Source organism: Cottoperca gobio, chromosome 7, assembly GCF_900634415.1.
Source record: "Cottoperca gobio chromosome 7, fCotGob3.1, whole genome shotgun sequence".
Lineage (NCBI taxonomy): Eukaryota > Metazoa > Chordata > Actinopteri > Perciformes > Bovichtidae > Cottoperca > Cottoperca gobio.
The window spans coordinates 7608181-7625680 of record NC_041361.1 but is presented as its reverse complement, the minus strand read 5'-3'; the positions used below and the strand labels follow the sequence as shown (position 1 = coordinate 7625680).

The window sequence follows — 17500 nt, the reverse complement described above, 5'->3', positions numbered from 1 at the left end:
AAAGCCGATTTGAGCTGCCATGTTCCCCAGGAACATTTTAATCCTAATTTGGGTAAACACTGGCGCTTGAGGTGGAGAAGTAGTGAAGGAAGAAACTTGTAAAGATCAGAATGATATATACTGTTTAGTACAGTTTGCTTTGCATAAGGAAAAGAAAAAAGTCCACATGTAGCTAGCTTTAGCTTAGATTACCATCTGTCTGTTACCTTTGCTGACTTAATGTGGGCAAATCATTACATTTGTTCAGGAGGAAGACATGGTGGTAAACTGTATGCACATATAACGTTTGTTTATCATGCTAGATGGATTAGCTGAGTCTGATAGATGGATCTATGATCTATATTTTTTACCCCACTGGTGAACATAAACTCCAAATCCAAAACTAGCTGTAGTTTAACTGCCTCTTCTTAGTCTTATAAAGTTTGTAGGCATCCACATAATATCATTATTTGTGGTAACCATAGTGCTCACTGTTTTGAATTTGCAAGAGTCAGTTAAAAATCCTCTTTCTGTAGTAATAGCGGTGTCTGTCTTTGTGCAATGCAGTAGTTAATAAGTGCGTATCAGTAGGTGTAGGAAAATACAGCTTGGTGTCTATGGCAATAGTGTGCTTAGTGCTCATGCTACTCTGATGGCTCACTTGGATTAATGCAGTAGCGCTTCTCTGGCACTTTTAAAACCATCCATTTCTAGTCCCCACTGTAATGCTACGCCCCCTCCAAACCAGCTTCTGCTGCTTAATTGATTCATCCATTTCGCTCAATCCAGCCAGCCTCTTAAGGCTAATTTCCAGAGGCTAGGGTTTGCCAGGGTAAAATATTAACTCGGTGCCAAGCTTCCTCAGATAGATCCATTGTGAATAAACAAGCAAGCTACATAGTGATAAATTATGCATTTTCTTTATTTAAAGTGTGTAAAGTCGTTCAGACATTTAAACATTAAAAACATATGTAATTTAGTAACAATATAAAACGGTATGAACTCGGCATGAAAGAAAAACATTGGAAAGCTGGATACACAGCAGTTCAATCACTGAGATTCCTCCAGCTGGAGCACTTAAGATCTGGCGTTTGACATTTTCACTGCAGTTGCCATGGTTCCCTGGCGGCTTGTTCCCATCCAGGACTGACTCCTTTTTATCATCACGGCAACCACAGAAACATACCATCCTTGTTCCCATGATGATCAGGGTGACAATAAATCCCCAAGGATACAGTCATCTGGGAAGGTGCCATGGACTGCCTCTTTGTCTGGGACATCTGTACACTGTAGAGGAGACCATCCAGTGAAAGTCATTACGAGTATAAATAACATCAATAATGCCAGGCTTTTCTTCCTCTTTACCACTGACGGGTCAGAACAACACTTGCCCCCTTATTTAAATAAACATGTCAAAATTGTTATTTCTGCTTCCGCTTAGATTTAGATCTGCCTGCTGTGGTAGCCTGCTACATTCCTGTGTGGAAATGTGTGTGCGCACAGTCCAAGGACATGTGACTCTAGATACTCTATTAACAAAGGAATTTAGTTAAACATCAATAGAGTAGGAGTTCATTGCACCTTGTGAGTCAGTCAGAGGCATGAGCAATCCTCCTTAAAGCCTTTCATTGACCGTGTGATACCTTACCCGCTATCCCTCATTACACACACACGTACAGTACACACCTACTGTACACTCCAAATATGGTTTACAAGAATATGGAAGAACACTGAGCGTCAAGCCGAAAAAGGACACAGATTGCATAACACCTTTGATTGTGACACTGTAAAAATCATTACCTTATAATGGCAGAAGAAAAGAGACATTAAGTCCTTGCTTTTGTCTAAACATCGTGTATAATTCTGCCATGGCCAATAGGAAACAAGAGATTAGTCTGACCTAAAATGTGTTACCATGCTATGCACAGATTTATTTAACCTGTTGCTGATGAAGCATTGTAATATTTATGGTGATGTAATAAAGCACATATCATGAGTCTCCTGTTCAAAGTGAATGGATTTGCTTTTTATCACCTCCACAAACAATAATTAAACTACTTCAGTCAATCATAAGTCAGACTCTGAGAGTGAGGTGAGTTGGCGAGTTACACCCAGCTTTGTTTTCTTTCTTTTTACATTTAAATACTATTCATTGAATGGATTTGGCCTTCCAATGTCATACTCAATCATACAACATGTTTACAGCACCGTGTGTAAAGTCCAATGTATTGTGTATACAGTGATCTATTTGCAACCAGTTACTTAACAAGGTGATGCAGTCTTGAATCTCCCTGAAACGATGAAAAACTGCAACAAGGACCCACTCGCTGTAAATGGCCCCGCTTATTAGATGGCTACTTACTAAAGATTCAATAATTCAACGCAAAATAGTTTTGGTTCTGCTAAATAACTGCATCCAAAGCAACGGTCTTCATAGCAGAGGTCTGCTATTCAGAAATAACAGACCATAGAATGCTATAATTGACCAATCAGAATCGATTATTCATCAAAGCTGAGTAATAAGTGCAAAAAATGCTATTAATATCTGTTACATGTGCTAAAAATATATATATATATATACTCTTAGTTTCGAAAAGTTGATCCACTTCCCCTTTTCATATAATTTATAAGCCGTTCCTTACTGTGTTTCACAGGGAAGAACAATGCTAAAAGAAGACCAATACATTATCATTTTGATAGTTGATGGTTTTCACTAGACATGGGAAATCTGCTCTTTCCCCTCCTCTGTGTGTATAATCTTCATACGCTATATAGCTGAACTTTCACAGAGATTTCAAATAGCTTCCTCAATATTCAGATTGTATATTGTCAGCCCAATTTCCCTCAATTTAAGTTCCTGTTAGATACTATAACTGTCTCTTTAGCTCAGCTGTAGAAAGACACAACAAACGGGTGATCCATTGGTGAAGCCTGCACACATAGTAACCCTAGTCTTACGTCTTTTGCTGTTGTCTGTAAGATGACCCAAGTCCAACAGTCTGGATATTTTACCACAGACAGATGGTGGAGCTGAGTGCAGAGGGTGGAGGTGTACCAATGTTTAGATGGAGACATGTGAGGCAGACTGAAGGTCTTGTGTTGAAGCACTAATCATTTATGTAACCTAATCATCCCGAGGAGAATCCCAGTCTTTGTTGACCTGGTCTGGGCCTCCCTTTGTTATTGAGACTGTTACCATGGTTACTTTGGTCACATGTTTTGAGGGCAGTTAAACTGTAACTTGTGATGAGCTGGTGTACAGCAGTGATGATGCCAGTGCAGCTTAATCCAAATGATAACAATGTTGATGACGGGTGGAGTACTGCTGGTGCTCGAGATAATGGTTGTGATGACTGGACCTGTTTTTAAAGTTTGCCCACAATAAGGGTAATAAAAGCAAGTATACTCCGTCTAAACTTTACTTCCTGACAGGCAGAAGTTGTATTCCACGCAGACATCATGCTCTTTTGCATGTCTATAAACATTTGTAAAAGAATATATATTTATTTTGAAGCGCGTATTTTTAAATACACTAGGTTGTTTGTGTTAGTAGTCTTTACTTATACTACTTAACAGTAGTACTAGTTAATGATTACCTTCCTGCTGACAGCCAGGGATTGTATTTACTAGGGGTGGGAAATATAATACATTATCCTGCTAATCCTTGCTAAATATATCACCTTGCTACAGTGACTCAAATGCCAATGCTTTCCAAAGATTTAATGATGCTTTCATAGATTGATACACATTTTATCTGCAATTTCTGTGGCCTTCCCTGTAAATCCTAGGATGAAAACCATATCAATGGCGTCAAGTGCACAAAAAGTAAACCTGTGGGCTATGTTAAAGAAGTCAGTCTGTCCAGAGGAGTTTCTTCCATTTATTTCCAAGTTAAAGTTTTTTTTGGGGGGGGAGTTTATCCTTATCCTTATCAGCAATAGGTTGATATAAAGTTACGGTAACTTGTGATCGTTTGAAGGACGCAGACGTTACGCCGAACACACCAGACATACACAGTTCCGTATGGCAGAAACATGCTGGCGTATATGAAAATTAGCTCAAAATGTGTCATAGTCCAAAAACGTCCAACTTTTCCACAGCGGTGTTGTAGCTGACGTATACATAACGAATTATTATACGTATGTCAAACATTGATAGCGTATCACTTATCTATTTAAAACGTATCAGAGCGTCTGGCCAACGGAGCTGGACAAGTACCATTTGGTTCACGTCATGCTGATGCTGGAGAACGGCTAGAATGTTGAACGCTAGCTGTACTGTAGAAACACGTTTAATAAGTTACTCCGTCGTCAGGCATCATCTTAACATAGGGTAGGAATAGGTTATCCACTCGTTATCAATACATTGGCTGTAGGGTTCACCGTCAGCTGACGTAGCCTATATCTAACGTACCTCTAACGTTTACGTAGGTATTCACGTACTGTATTTACATAGGTAAGTATTCACGTACGTATTCCGTATTCACGTATGTCTAACGTAACGTAACGTAACGTCTGCATATCTTATGAAGCACACGTCGGGTACGTCCGGTAATTTTGAACATGCTCAAAACATTAGCGTTCAACAACGCACCCCAGCGTAACACAGTGAGCTCTTAACGAATACTACTTATACCTTCCCTTATATCTACGTACACCAGCGTGTTGCCGATATTTTGTATATGCCATATTTTTGTATATCTTATTCATTCGTTGGGCATTCATCTGTTATATTTTGTATTAGTAAGTGATACTGAGACAAATTTTCATATGCGCCAGCATACGTTTCTGCCTTACGGATATGTGTGACAGGGCCTTTAGGGACAGGTTGAAAAACCCCTTGAGGAAAATTTGGGATTTGGGATATTGGGCTATATAAATAAAATTGACATGACTTTTCCTGGCCATACTGACCGTGAAGAGAGCCGTAACATGGTAAAAACACATTCTGAACTTCAGCTGAATTAAGGGTAGGGTTTGAATTCTGAATTAGCCAGATCAACAGGGGACACAAACATTAGCATACTTGTGGCTTCACTAGTGACTGACAAGACACTGCACAGTAGTTTATCCTTTTACTTCTTTTGAGGCAGGATTTTTCATCTCTGGGAAGTTATCAGAACAGCTTCTGAAGCTCAATGCTACACAGTACGAGCTACACTTGCATGTGAGCTTGCATGTATGCGGTACACCAATGGACTGTAACGTGTTGCAGGATGACATTGCACTGGGTTTAGCAAGGATCTACTTTTTCTTTTAACTGACCCCTTTTAGCTGACACCTCTGTGGCGGCATCCCCACTCCGACAATAAAGTGGTCCCGTTAAAATAACTAGGAGGCTACTTAATTTGATGCACTGCTATTGTCAGTCAGACGATGTGGATATCTTGATGCTGCTTCCTAACACGTACCTACCTTATTGTATTCTCGGTTATCCAGATCAACGGCTTAGGTAGACCATGGCAGCAAATGCAAACAATCTGCACAGAGCCTACGTAGAAGCTTCATTTGCAAGGCTCCTCTAATAAAACCTCAGGAGGCCAGCTTAGTTGATTAACAAAGCATAGCTGTGGGATGATTTACATCCACTGTGTGATAATAGTCCAACTTAACAGCTGCTTTTATATCATACTTCGGTGTGGCCTCTAAGAATAGAGCCTAGTTGGTAAATTGGCCCCATTTATTAGATCCTCAGGCGAAATTGACGCTGCACAAAATGTAGTTTTTTAACAGACTTTAGTGGGGATTGGATAAACCAGATACAAATATTTATTCTTATCCTATTTCTTTACTGGAACAGAACTTCCTCTTTAGACTACCATCTTATCAATTCATCTACGCACCAGCAGCTAGTACATATCTAAATGTCCCTGCATGTCAAAACCAGTCTTGCCTCTTGTCCTGAATGCACAGAAAAACTAACCTCAACAGACACCAGCTTCTCCTGTAAAACATGTTTTTCTACTTAGTATCAACATAATCGGTGTCATGACCTGTATCCACGTTAGCAGAAATGACTTGGTTTTGTAGCATAAATCTGAAATTCATTAATCAATTTACTACCACTTTGAGTTGTTTACACAACGCTCAGTGCATTCAAGCAACACATTTGATATTTCTCATAATTAAATATTTACTGCATCAACTGCAGCTACCAAGACTGCGCAATTTCCTTATGTTTCCATAGACAAATATTTAACACATCGCAGGTAAAATTCAGTACTGGGACATATACTATTTCACCTATACTGTTTACTATGTCCTTATCTTTTCCCAAGGACAGTCACTTGACAGCTTATGTTTTAGTGAAGCAGAATATGGTTTTAATTGGTGTTATTAGCCAGATTGACTCAGTGATTTTAGGTATGTACTCAAACCACAGTGTTTAGATGAGAATTAGATGAGGAAATCCAAAACGAAGGGCATGTGTGCTTATCCTGAATCTTGCTCAACTGTATGTAGCTACTGTGACAGCGTGGTGTACTAGCTAGCTGCTCTGGCCCATTTGTTCAGTCAACAGGAGTAACCTCCAGCTGTGAAGAGACCTCGTCGTTTTGTGCTGGAGGGGGGGGGGGATAGGAAAATTGAGTGAGCAGGAGAAAAATAGGCTGTGTGTGTGTGTGTGTGTGTGAGTGAAATATGTGTACCTGTCTGTGTATGTCCTCTGTAGACCCCGTACACTGAGCCACTGCAATAACACAAGAATGTTCTGGGCAGCTGCCAAATATAAAAGCAGGCGGAAATGGGCTGGCAGAAGGGAGCGGCGGGGGTGCTGCAGGAATTAATTAATATTCACCGGCCCAGACCTACCGACACCGCAACTGTCTCACTTACTGTAATTCCGGACATTGTGACAGGACTTGTTGTGCACTAGTATGTGCTTGTTGCATAACATTAAGGGGTTAAACTGTTTCAAGATCAAACATTTACAAGTGTCTATAATTTTGAAATCAAGAGATTGTGAAAGGATGCAATGTGTCTGGGGAAGCGTATGAGTTCTTTGGTAAAAGAAAGACAAGGTGTGGCGAGATGGGAAGGGGAGAGGGTGCATGGAGGGAAGACACTGAAATTAATCTTTAGTTAATTTCATGACCTGCAGCGTAGTTGCATTTGGCAGGAGCCAAAGTTAAAAGGGGATGAAACCTGCAGTCTCAGTCCTTCTCCGTTCACAAAAAAAAGTAGTCAAATTGGCATGGAGGGCGGCAGTGGACAGGGAAGGGAAGCAGGAGAGACGACAGGTTGGGAAGAGTTATCACCACCGGAACGCTTGCTACAGCAACCAAGAGCAACTAGAAAACCACCCAAAATAATGTAAATCTGGTTTAAATGTCGTTGTTCCTCATCAGTCTGTCTGCTCTGTAAAGTTTTAATGTTTTAACGATTAGGATTATGCAAAAAAAGAAACCCAAAAGCTATGACAGTTGGTAGGAGAACTGACAACCTGAATGTTAATACAGGAAACAGTAAGTGAATGATACATAGTCCCGCAGAACCTTTGTAGCTGTTTATAGCTTTAAAACCAAGTGTCCTTAAAGTAAAACTCTAAAAAAAAAAAAAACACTGATTGATTGTCAAACTTTTGTATTTCTTTGAACGTGCAAAAATAGATTTAGTTTTTGGTCACTTTAGTGAAGCAGGAATGAGCTGTGAACACAATATTGACACATCACATTGTAAGCTGTCCAGATGTCCACCTTGTTAGCAAACAGTTTCAAATTCAGCAGTTACTAAGAAACATCATTCCAGTAGTACAATATTCACTCTCTTTTATCTCTGTTTTTGTTCTCTTGAGGGAAATATCCAGTTCTTTAGCTGGTAAATGCTGCACTATGTTCCCCTGCTGGATGCTAAGTGTGTCTGTCTGCTGTTTGGTGCTGAGCAGGTAGTGCACAGTAGGTTTTTAAGACTATTTCATCGGCTTAAAGCGACGCTATGAGAGCACGGAGAGTGAACCAAAAAAAAGTAATGCAGCGGTCCAGACAGCAATGAACTGAAACTTTGCTATAAATCTCCATAAAGTTGACCGGAGCTGCAGAATCAGATGATATTTCTCTGTAGGTTCATCACCACATGTGACTACTTTCATATTTTCACATTTGAATACACTGTTATAAAAATATTGATTGCAGCTGCTTTAATCTTGAACATTTCCGATGTAGCAGTTCACATTTAATAAATGCACACAGTTCATGATATTATCATGTGCTGCAGCAGATGACCCTGATTACAACAACTCAGCCAATAAGATGTTCTGTTTTTCCCAACCGCTTCATTATCAGCGTTCTCTTTTTTTACTTTGTGCAAGATAAATGCACCCACAACTTCTCACTTTTGTGAAACTGTCTTTCTTCCTCATCTCGTATTGCCTCCCTCAAATTGAGAACCCAACTATGACACCACTCTTTCCTCTTTACTCTATATCCCCATCTATGCACTGACCAGAACAAAGCTCGCATTTGCCATTTGCCGTGAATGAGTCGACACTCGGGGGAATAACCCTTAGACTTCTGGGTGGATAACACAACATGCAGGTGCATGTTGTGTTATCCACCCAGAAAATAATACAGGCAGCAGTAAAGATGTAGAAGAAATAAAGTGTTGAGAGTGTGGTAGCAAGAGAAAGTGTCTGTCTTAAGCTAATACAGACATACATATACACACTCTGTCTGTCTCCCACTCTCCATCTCTCACGTTCCCCCTCTCAGATCTGTTTTCCAGTATTTACTTGCAGGAGACTGAAAACAAGGAGTTCTGGCACCACTGTGTCGTTTATGTAATTCTCCTCGCTGCGTCTGGTCCCTGTGTGTCTCTGCCATGTAGTGGCTCAGCAGACACACAGGGACTCAGGGGAGTGTCACACACACACACACAGACACACACACACACACACACACACACACACACACACACACACACACACACACACTTGGGACAACAGAGCAGATGGAGGGGCAGAGTGACTAGTGCAAGACCAAAAATGAACTCAAACTAGACCCCATGCTGTTCTTGATGGCGTGTTTTAGTGTGTACTGTGTCAGAGTGTGATATGATCTTACATAACATATATGTTACATTACACATAGTTTTCCATTATACTGCACACAATGGTCCATTACAACATATCTTCCAAATGTGTGTTATCAGTTCCACTCCTTCTTTTAATCTTTAGTATTTAGGTGTAACGGTGGAAAAAGTCCACCCTCTCTTACTGTGACGTGCACTGCTGCATTTATCAGCTCTGACAGCGGTGCTGTTTCCTCTCTATCTGGAGGTTAATCAATCGATTAGTGTCATTGATTAACCAGGGTAGCTCACAACAGTCTTCAAGCTGGGAGGTTAGGAAAGAAGGAAATATCTATAAGGAGTTTGACATTAACAGTATTCTGTAAACGGTACAGAGTTGTGAAAATGGCATATGTACTCAGGGCCTCTTCCCATTTTTAAACGGAATCTGCTGTGCCCATAGCTAAGATTAAATAGGTACAGTAGAGTTAAACATAATGATGCTGAGATGCAGCCACCAGTTAAAAGTTCATTCATTGCAGCCCTGAGTAGAGGAGTTACATTTTAAAACTAAGTATTCCTCCATCTACACACACCGTCCTGTGCTCACACATGATGGGAAGGGAAATATGATTCACTTGTCTTTTGAATTTGCATTGTTATACAGTATAAACAGATATAAATAAAGTATATGTTTTCACCCGATCTTTAGATTGTATTCAGGGGGTTTAATCTTATGTGGGTTGATTATAATAGGTGCAACCATTCAGGTATAGTAGTTTTGGTCATGCAGACACAGACCTCTAACTCAGAGTCTGTTGCCACATCACAACACATGGCATCAGTTTTACTTTTACATGTCAGAATTAACCGCATTAATTAATTTAGTCTCTCACTCAGTCTATCTATCTATCTATCTATCTATCTATCTATCTATCTATCTATCTATCTATCTATCTATCTATCTATCTATCTATCTATCTATCTATCTATCTATCTATCTATCTATCTATCTAATCTATCTATCTATCTATCTATCTATCTATCTATCTTTTTCATGTCTAAGAATGTGAACTTTTACATAATTAATCTAGATTATTTTTGTTTCTATTAAAGAAAATGTGGAATAAAGTTTTTGTAATTTAACGAAAAAAAACATATTTTTTAGCCTTTTGATGATATTGTCTCAATATTTAAAGGATTTATTTTTTTACTTTTTGTAGTGCATCAAAAACTTTTTTTCTTTTTACTGTGTACAGAAGAAGAAATTCTAAAATTGTATTCAAATCTTCACTTACATAGTTTGGAAGTTTCGCCGCTGTCACTTTGTAGTGACACAATGAACCCCAACTATTGGCTAAGGGCTTTTCAGGCAGACACCAGCACATGTGTGTTTTTGGGTGTACGTGTGCATGTCTGCACAATTGTGTCATACATGTTTAGATCTGTTTAGTGTTTGGGCGGAGGTGACAAAAAGCAGTGTGATGATGAGAAACAGCTTACGGGTCGTATAGCACAAATCACGAACACTTTAGAGAAGTACCTACATTACCTACACAATACCTACACACTGTGAACTTTATTGCAAGTCACACACAAGAAATGAATAGAAAGTGCATGAGTGAAAGTTTTACACGGATGAATTTCCTGTCTGTGTAATAACTACAATCCAAATAGTATCGTAGTAAATAGTATTGGTCATGAGCACAGATATAAATAAAGTATATGCTAAAAACCTGATGTTTTCCTTGAGGATGATCATGTGCTCAGTTGTCCTTCACTGACAAGCGTTTAACCCTGGTACAAGATTTAGGAGATAGATGACAATTGAATGATTGAATGGATTTGACTGGCCAAGAGGAAGTGGGAAGCGTAGGCGAGGGGAATGGGAGCATGCTCTCAAGACGTGGGCAGGCGGCCAGGGACTGTCATAAGTGCTGACGTCATTTCTATTGCGGTAAATGAAGAGTACTCATCCTGTCAAAGAGACATCTGCTCTTTCGTGCTTTTCTTTGATGTCATGGACTCTTTCTCTACCTCCTGTCTGTCAGACAATCTGTCCATGTCCTCCAGTCTGACGGAGAAATTGAGTTCTTGGGAGCGCTTTTGAATTCCTGTGCACATGACGAGGGTTCTGGTTAATGCAGTCATAATGGTTTTCCTGTCATTGTATTTCTACACAGTTATTTTCAGGAGCTTTGGGTGTGGGGTGAAAGGGGCTGTGTGTGTGTGTGTGTGTGTGTGGCTGTGTGTGCAGTGTGTGCAGTGCAGCTGTGGGGTTGGAGGAAGCCTCATGATCCACTTATGACTGAGTGCCATGTGACCATAACTAGCACTGAGCTAATATTGTCCTTATTATGAGCTGCAGCTGCTTGTGCTTATTGGAGCATGCTTCCGTAAGTCAATACACCAATTCACAGAGCAAAATTACATTTTCATTTGCTGTACTTTCCCCAAACTCTCCTCGGCCAGTGTAGTTAGTACACCACCCCTCATACATCCATCCTCTGTGTTTGGCTTGTCTCTAACCTCCTCTTCTTCCTCCCTCTTGATCCTCTTGATAGCTGAGCTATGAATGGAGAGAAAGACGTTAGTGTTAACTGCAGGATATACTGTAGATCAGTGGTCCCCAAACTAAGGCCCCCACATTTGGCCCGGCCCCCTGAACAATACCAGAGACGCATTATGATTTTTTTTTAGTCTGGCCACGCGAATCCTAGACTAGCCCCTGTAAAATAGAACGGAATAATGGCGAAAAGGTTAGGTAAGAGAAAAATGGATTCAGAATGCAGGGTATTTAACTGATTTTTTGTTCAATGCAAAGAAAAGGCTGTTTGTCTCACCTGTCAAGAGGCGGTGGCGGAATTCAAAGAATACAATCTGCGCCGACACTATGAATCCCGTCACAAAGATAAGTATGATAACTTGCAAGGCCAAATGCGAGCAGACAAACTCTCAAAGCTAAAAAGTGGACCTGTTAGCTCAGCTTGGTTATGTGTGGCTTTCTGGAAAACAATAAATGTTTACGTTTAGGCACCCCTGCGATCGTCACACTTTTTCTGTTACAAACTGACCCCGGCCCCCATCAGAGAAGGGAAAAGTTATGTGGCCCTCACAGGAAAAAGTTTGGGGACCCCTGCTGTAGATGTACCAAATGATTAAGTGTAGAATGGGTGGATGGCTGTTTGGGTGAACTAACAAATGCAAGGGTCACGTGCATTAAGCATTCTCCCTTAAGAGTGGAGCAACACAGACACTGCCAACGTTTGGGGTTTGTGTCTGTTATTTAAATCAAATGATCTTTAATTAGATTTCAATGATGATTGTAGCTTACATTACAATGATGGCTGACATCATTACAGATGAACACAACAATAATGAATAGCAATTTAATGATTGATGAATTGTAAGAAAAATAACAAACATTTGCTGATTGTCACGTTAAGAACTTCTTTTCTGCCTATCATTATAAATACATGACTTTTGGGCCTTTTTTTAAAAATAAATAAATAACAAACTAAAAAGATTCAATGACGAGATAATTGAGAAATGAATCGTCAATTAATGGGTAGTTTTCATCCTATTTAAATACATAGAGGAGTCTTTGTGGACCTGAAGATAAAAATGTATCTGATTGATTCTTTATTGGCATTTATATTGTTATTGAACAAAGGTGTGCCCTGTGTGCCACTTGGGAAAGCATTACAAATAGCTTACATAACCTTAAGTTACCCATGACAGGAATGGAGGGGGGAGGGGTGTGGGTAGGACGTAGCAAGACATGAGGAAGTGGGAAAGCTACTACTGTAGACAAAGAAAAGCCAGTGAGTGAGACAGAACCCAGATAAATGAAAAAGAGATGAGAAACATTCTTCTTTAGAGAGCAGTGTTTGTATTATTTATTTATGAGAAAGTACAAGGTAAGATTAATTAAGAACTTTGTTTGATGTATTTTCTTCCTGCATGTCAACCTGAAATATGTAAGGGGAATATATTTGACAATGTTACAACACAAACGTTGCATCACACATCCTCAAAAGGGAATTTAATCAACGACTCAAATGTATATAAAAACCAGAGCTGTGCAGGTTTCCGGATGTGAACCCGTCACAACATTAGAGGAATCTACTTTAAAATAATTGGATTTACTCAGAACACCAGCTGTACTTTTTGTCAATATACTAAGTATACTAAATGCTAAATATTAATATAAAACTCTGCAGAGTAGGACAGTATTCCCTGAGGTTTTGACAAAATGTCATAAAAATACTCGCCGAAGCAGTAACTTAGCTAGTGAGTATTTGTGTTAAAATATTCAAATGAACCGACTGATTTAAGAAAAAGAAAATAGTATGGGGTGATGTATTTCAATAGAATGAGTCACACACACGCGTGATAAGAGGGTGAGTGTGTTTTGAGTGTGGTGTGCATGTCTTTTTTATGGTGGTGAACAAACAGGATGTGAGTTTAGTTATCTGTGTTTGAGTGACGGACTAACTGGCATATCCCCTCTGATGCAGGAAACGCATTGTAAAAAAAAAAATCACGTCTTCCTTGTTGATACAGAAAATAACAAAAAAACACTTTTACAGTGACGTAAAAGCATAATGAAAAACACCCAGAGAAAAGACTGTGTGTGTGTGTGTGTGTGTGTGTGTGTGTGTGTGTGTGTGTGTGTGTGTGTGTGTGTACCACAGCCTCAGGGTTTCTCTGCAATCACTTACAGAAGGTCAAAGGAGGCTAATAACATACATGTCCCTTCAGGTGGTACAATCATGGTTTGAAAAGAACACACCTGTTTTGTGTGTTTTAAGAAATCCACCTACATCCAATCAGATATATATATTATTTTCTAGCATCATGCCAATCCTAAACATCCTCAATAGATCAATACACTCAAATTGCAGTGGTTGTTCCCGTTAATTGTGATGGATTTAGTACTGATGCATTGAGCAATCGATTGTTTACTTTCCGATAACATATTGAATGGGCTGGTAAATCATGTACGGCCAATATAAACTGTTACATTGCTGATAGTGTCATTAATTCAGCTTTTACACTGACATAACACACATTCAGCATTCACTCAGTAATGATGTATTTGCACCCATAGTGCCCTACTTCCTCGATGTCTTTATGCATGTGAGGGTCTGTGGGTGTCACTGATATGCAGTGGCAGTAAAAATGTGTGTGTGTGTGTGTGTGTGTGTGTCACTGATATGCAGTGGCAGTAAAAGTGTGTGTGTGTGTGTGTGTGTGTGTGTGTGTGTGTGTGTGTGTGTGTGTGTGTGTGTGTGTGTGTGTGTGTGTGTGTGTGTGTGTGTGTGTGTGTGTGTGTGTGTGTGTGAGCATGCAGAAACCATTTCTGCTGGGAGGAGGAAAAAACCCATCCTTTCAGCTCTTATCAGGGAGCAACCAGAACGGGACCGATCACCTCCCACTGCTGAGCTATCAATGTGGAGTTAATTGCCTTTCAGAGGCAAAGCAGGGTGGGTTGTGGGGTGTTGTGTGTGCGTTTCCTTTTCTGCTTGTTTGTTGGCTTTTACTTTTTCGATTAACCTAAGTTACAGTACAATATGGTGCAGGGTCTGCGCCTGTAATTGTCCCCATCAGACTGCAATCCATCATTCAGATTATTTACTTAAACGATGGGAACAAACGGACTTGACAGAACTGATACAAACCACATTACACAGAGACGGCAGTACAGAGAGATGAAGAGGGAAGATAGAGGGAAGGACAGATAAGTGGAAAAAGGGATAGAGAGAGAGAGAGAGAGAGAGAGAGAGAGAGAGGTGGGTTGGGCTTGGCATGCGGACAGCGTGTTCTGTGAGAGCTATGGAGGACAAGGTCATTCAAGGTCTCCTGTCATGCTCCATGGGTTACAGTGGGGGTGGGTTTGTTGGGGTCCTTCTGGTCTGCATATCATGCACTTGTGTATGCATGCATGCGATGCCCCTTGCCAGTGACACATCAGAACACACACACACCTTGCTTACATACACACCTTGCTTACACACACACACCTTGCTTACAGGTTCAGCGCTAATGGCCTTGTGTTGTAGCCTACCACGCTAGCTTCCTCTAAACTTCAGGTCTGTCGTGTCTAATTTCATTTGTCACAGTTTGTGGCGTTGAATACCCAGGCACGAACCATTACGCCAGTGTCTGGAGTGCACGTTTGATGACAGAGAGGAATTGTTTGCCCACTGCTTTGTGTACAGTAGATCAAGTGTTCACATCCACCATCTCTGCGCTCAAAGACTTTTGCTGACCCATGAAAGAACCCAATAACTAACTTTGAGATGAGACTGAGGTTCTGGTTTGCTTTCCTCTACAATCTCAGGCGGTTCAGAGTGTTTGCATGTACAGTGCATGTGTCCTGATTTGTCCTGGTAAAGATATGCATAGAAAATCAATCGCCATATGTTTGGCAAGCATAAGGAGGAGACTCCAAAATGTCAAAATATGTCGGCGCCTGCAGGACTGGCTCGTTCTCCAGAAGCCTCTGAGCTTTTTTCCATCATATGCTGCCTCAGAGGGGCATCAGTAAGTGTGTGAGCGTGGGTGTGGATTTGTGTATGCATGTGTGAACGTGTGTCTGTTGATCCATTTCTGCATGTGGTACAGTGAGAGTGAAAAGGATCTAGTCTGTGTTCTTAGTTTCCGTTTTTTATTAATATTATCCTTTGATGATTTGCTGCAGCCGCACTGTAATATGCGCGTGTTGCAGAGGTAAAATGAGAACATTGATTTCAGTTACTGCTTAGCCACTAGTCTCCAGCCTTGCAAGCCAGGCAGTTTGTATAAAACAAGATGAATGTGATGGAAACTGTAATTCAATTGCTAATGACAAATCGCATTCCCTGGATTTCTAGCTCAGTAGTATTACGCACGCGCACACCAGCATGTGCACGGACACTTTGTGCACTCACAGGAGGATGTGGATCATATTGGGATTGCTTTAAGATAAATGCTGATTGGATTAATGAGGAGAAATTGTGCAGTTGGATACAGATTCACTGAGGCAGAGATCCGTCCATGTGGCAGCATTGTGCTGGCATGCGGCTCCAAATGAAGAAACGGAAGTAGTAGTCAATTATCCTGGATGTTACTTAAGGAGTTTTTCAAAAAGCAGAAACTTATGTGACTCACGCTTGTAGTAAATCAGGAACTCAAAGCCGTTTACTGCATGTCCTCATACAAGTGTGACTTGAATGTGTACGACCTAGTGGGCTTAGTTACAGGTTAGACCACATCCCCTTCTTTTTGTTCTGCTCTATTGCTCTTGTTTGCAGTTTTGTTTTAGGTCAACCCACAGAGGTGGGAAGATGTACACACGTGGCGCCCTCTTAATGTTACTGTGGTCATTGTGGGGTTTCTCGCAAATGGACGGAAGTATCCAGAAACTTGGGGTTTCCTGTTTTTGTGACATCTGTGTTGTCGGTTTCATGTCGTCGTCCCCCCTTGTGGTACCCCTTTCTTAGGAAAACGAATGCATCAAAAAAAAGTGCAATACACGACTAAGATAACGAGTGCTGCATAATAATAACTATGTAATTATTACGCACAACGGCAGGAAGCAATCAACCATTTCAAATGCATTATCTCTGTTTCTTTCTCCTTCTTGAATAAGTTGTTTCTTTGTCCCGTTCTCCTCCCCCATCGTCGCAGATTAACATTCTAATAGTTGGTTTCTTTGGAATGAAAGCCCCTTGATGTGTGGTGGGGAAACCCCCCTCATTAAGTCGCCATGGCAGATAATCAGTTTGGGCTAAATCAGGTGGAAAAGTGTGCTTACACAATAACCTTCCTGCGTTTCTAAGTTTATCTTTTCTCGAGCATGGGTATTGTTCCATATTGCTTCTCAACAAGGAGGTGGAATGAAAGTAGCAAGACGTTGCTCATGAGTTAAACATTATGTGAAGATAAAGACCACTTTGAAATAATTGTTTGTATCTCCGAACCATCTTGGGTTATTATGCCTGAGAATGTGTTATATTTAGCCGTTGACCCTCACTGCTCTGGTTCATTTTTTTTTCCTAACATCTCTTCCAATCTGCTGGACAGAAACACTTTTGGGAATATTACAGTGTGTCCAAAAAATCAAATGGCTTAACTTTTCTGTCCTTTCCCTTCCCCCCCCCCCCCATGTGTTCACAGTGAATGAGTATGTGTTCATGGTCCAAGCCAGAGGGATACAGATCAGAGAGAACGTGAAGAACATCGGGGCTCAGGTTCTGGAGCAGGTGGTCAGAGGGGCTTACAGCAACAATGGCACAGGTAATCAGAATCAGAAATCCTTTATTAGTCCCACAACGGGGAAATGCACCGTGTGGCGAGTGCACAATAGTTAACTAGAAGTACAAAGTGGTTGATTAAAAAGTAGTAAAAGTGAATATTGCACATGAAACATACACGCACTGATGCATCGAGGTGAATCAGAATGCTATACAACGTCGACACGAATACACCCTGGTTAAATGAAGAGAGTAAAGAAAAAGAGCTGCTGTAGTCTT

The 17500-nt window shown here is 40.5% G+C and overlaps 1 protein-coding gene across 1 annotated transcript in view; it reads left to right on the top strand.

The window, feature by feature from the left end:
• The window catches only part of b4galt5 (UDP-Gal:betaGlcNAc beta 1,4- galactosyltransferase, polypeptide 5), a 34904-nt gene that overhangs the window by 7726 nt on the left and 9678 nt on the right, over positions 1-17500 (top strand). The window contains exon 2 of the mRNA XM_029435142.1: positions 17145-17264. Within this exon, the coding sequence (XP_029291002.1) occupies positions 17145-17264 (120 nt within the window). The remainder of the gene's footprint in view (positions 1-17144; positions 17265-17500) is intronic.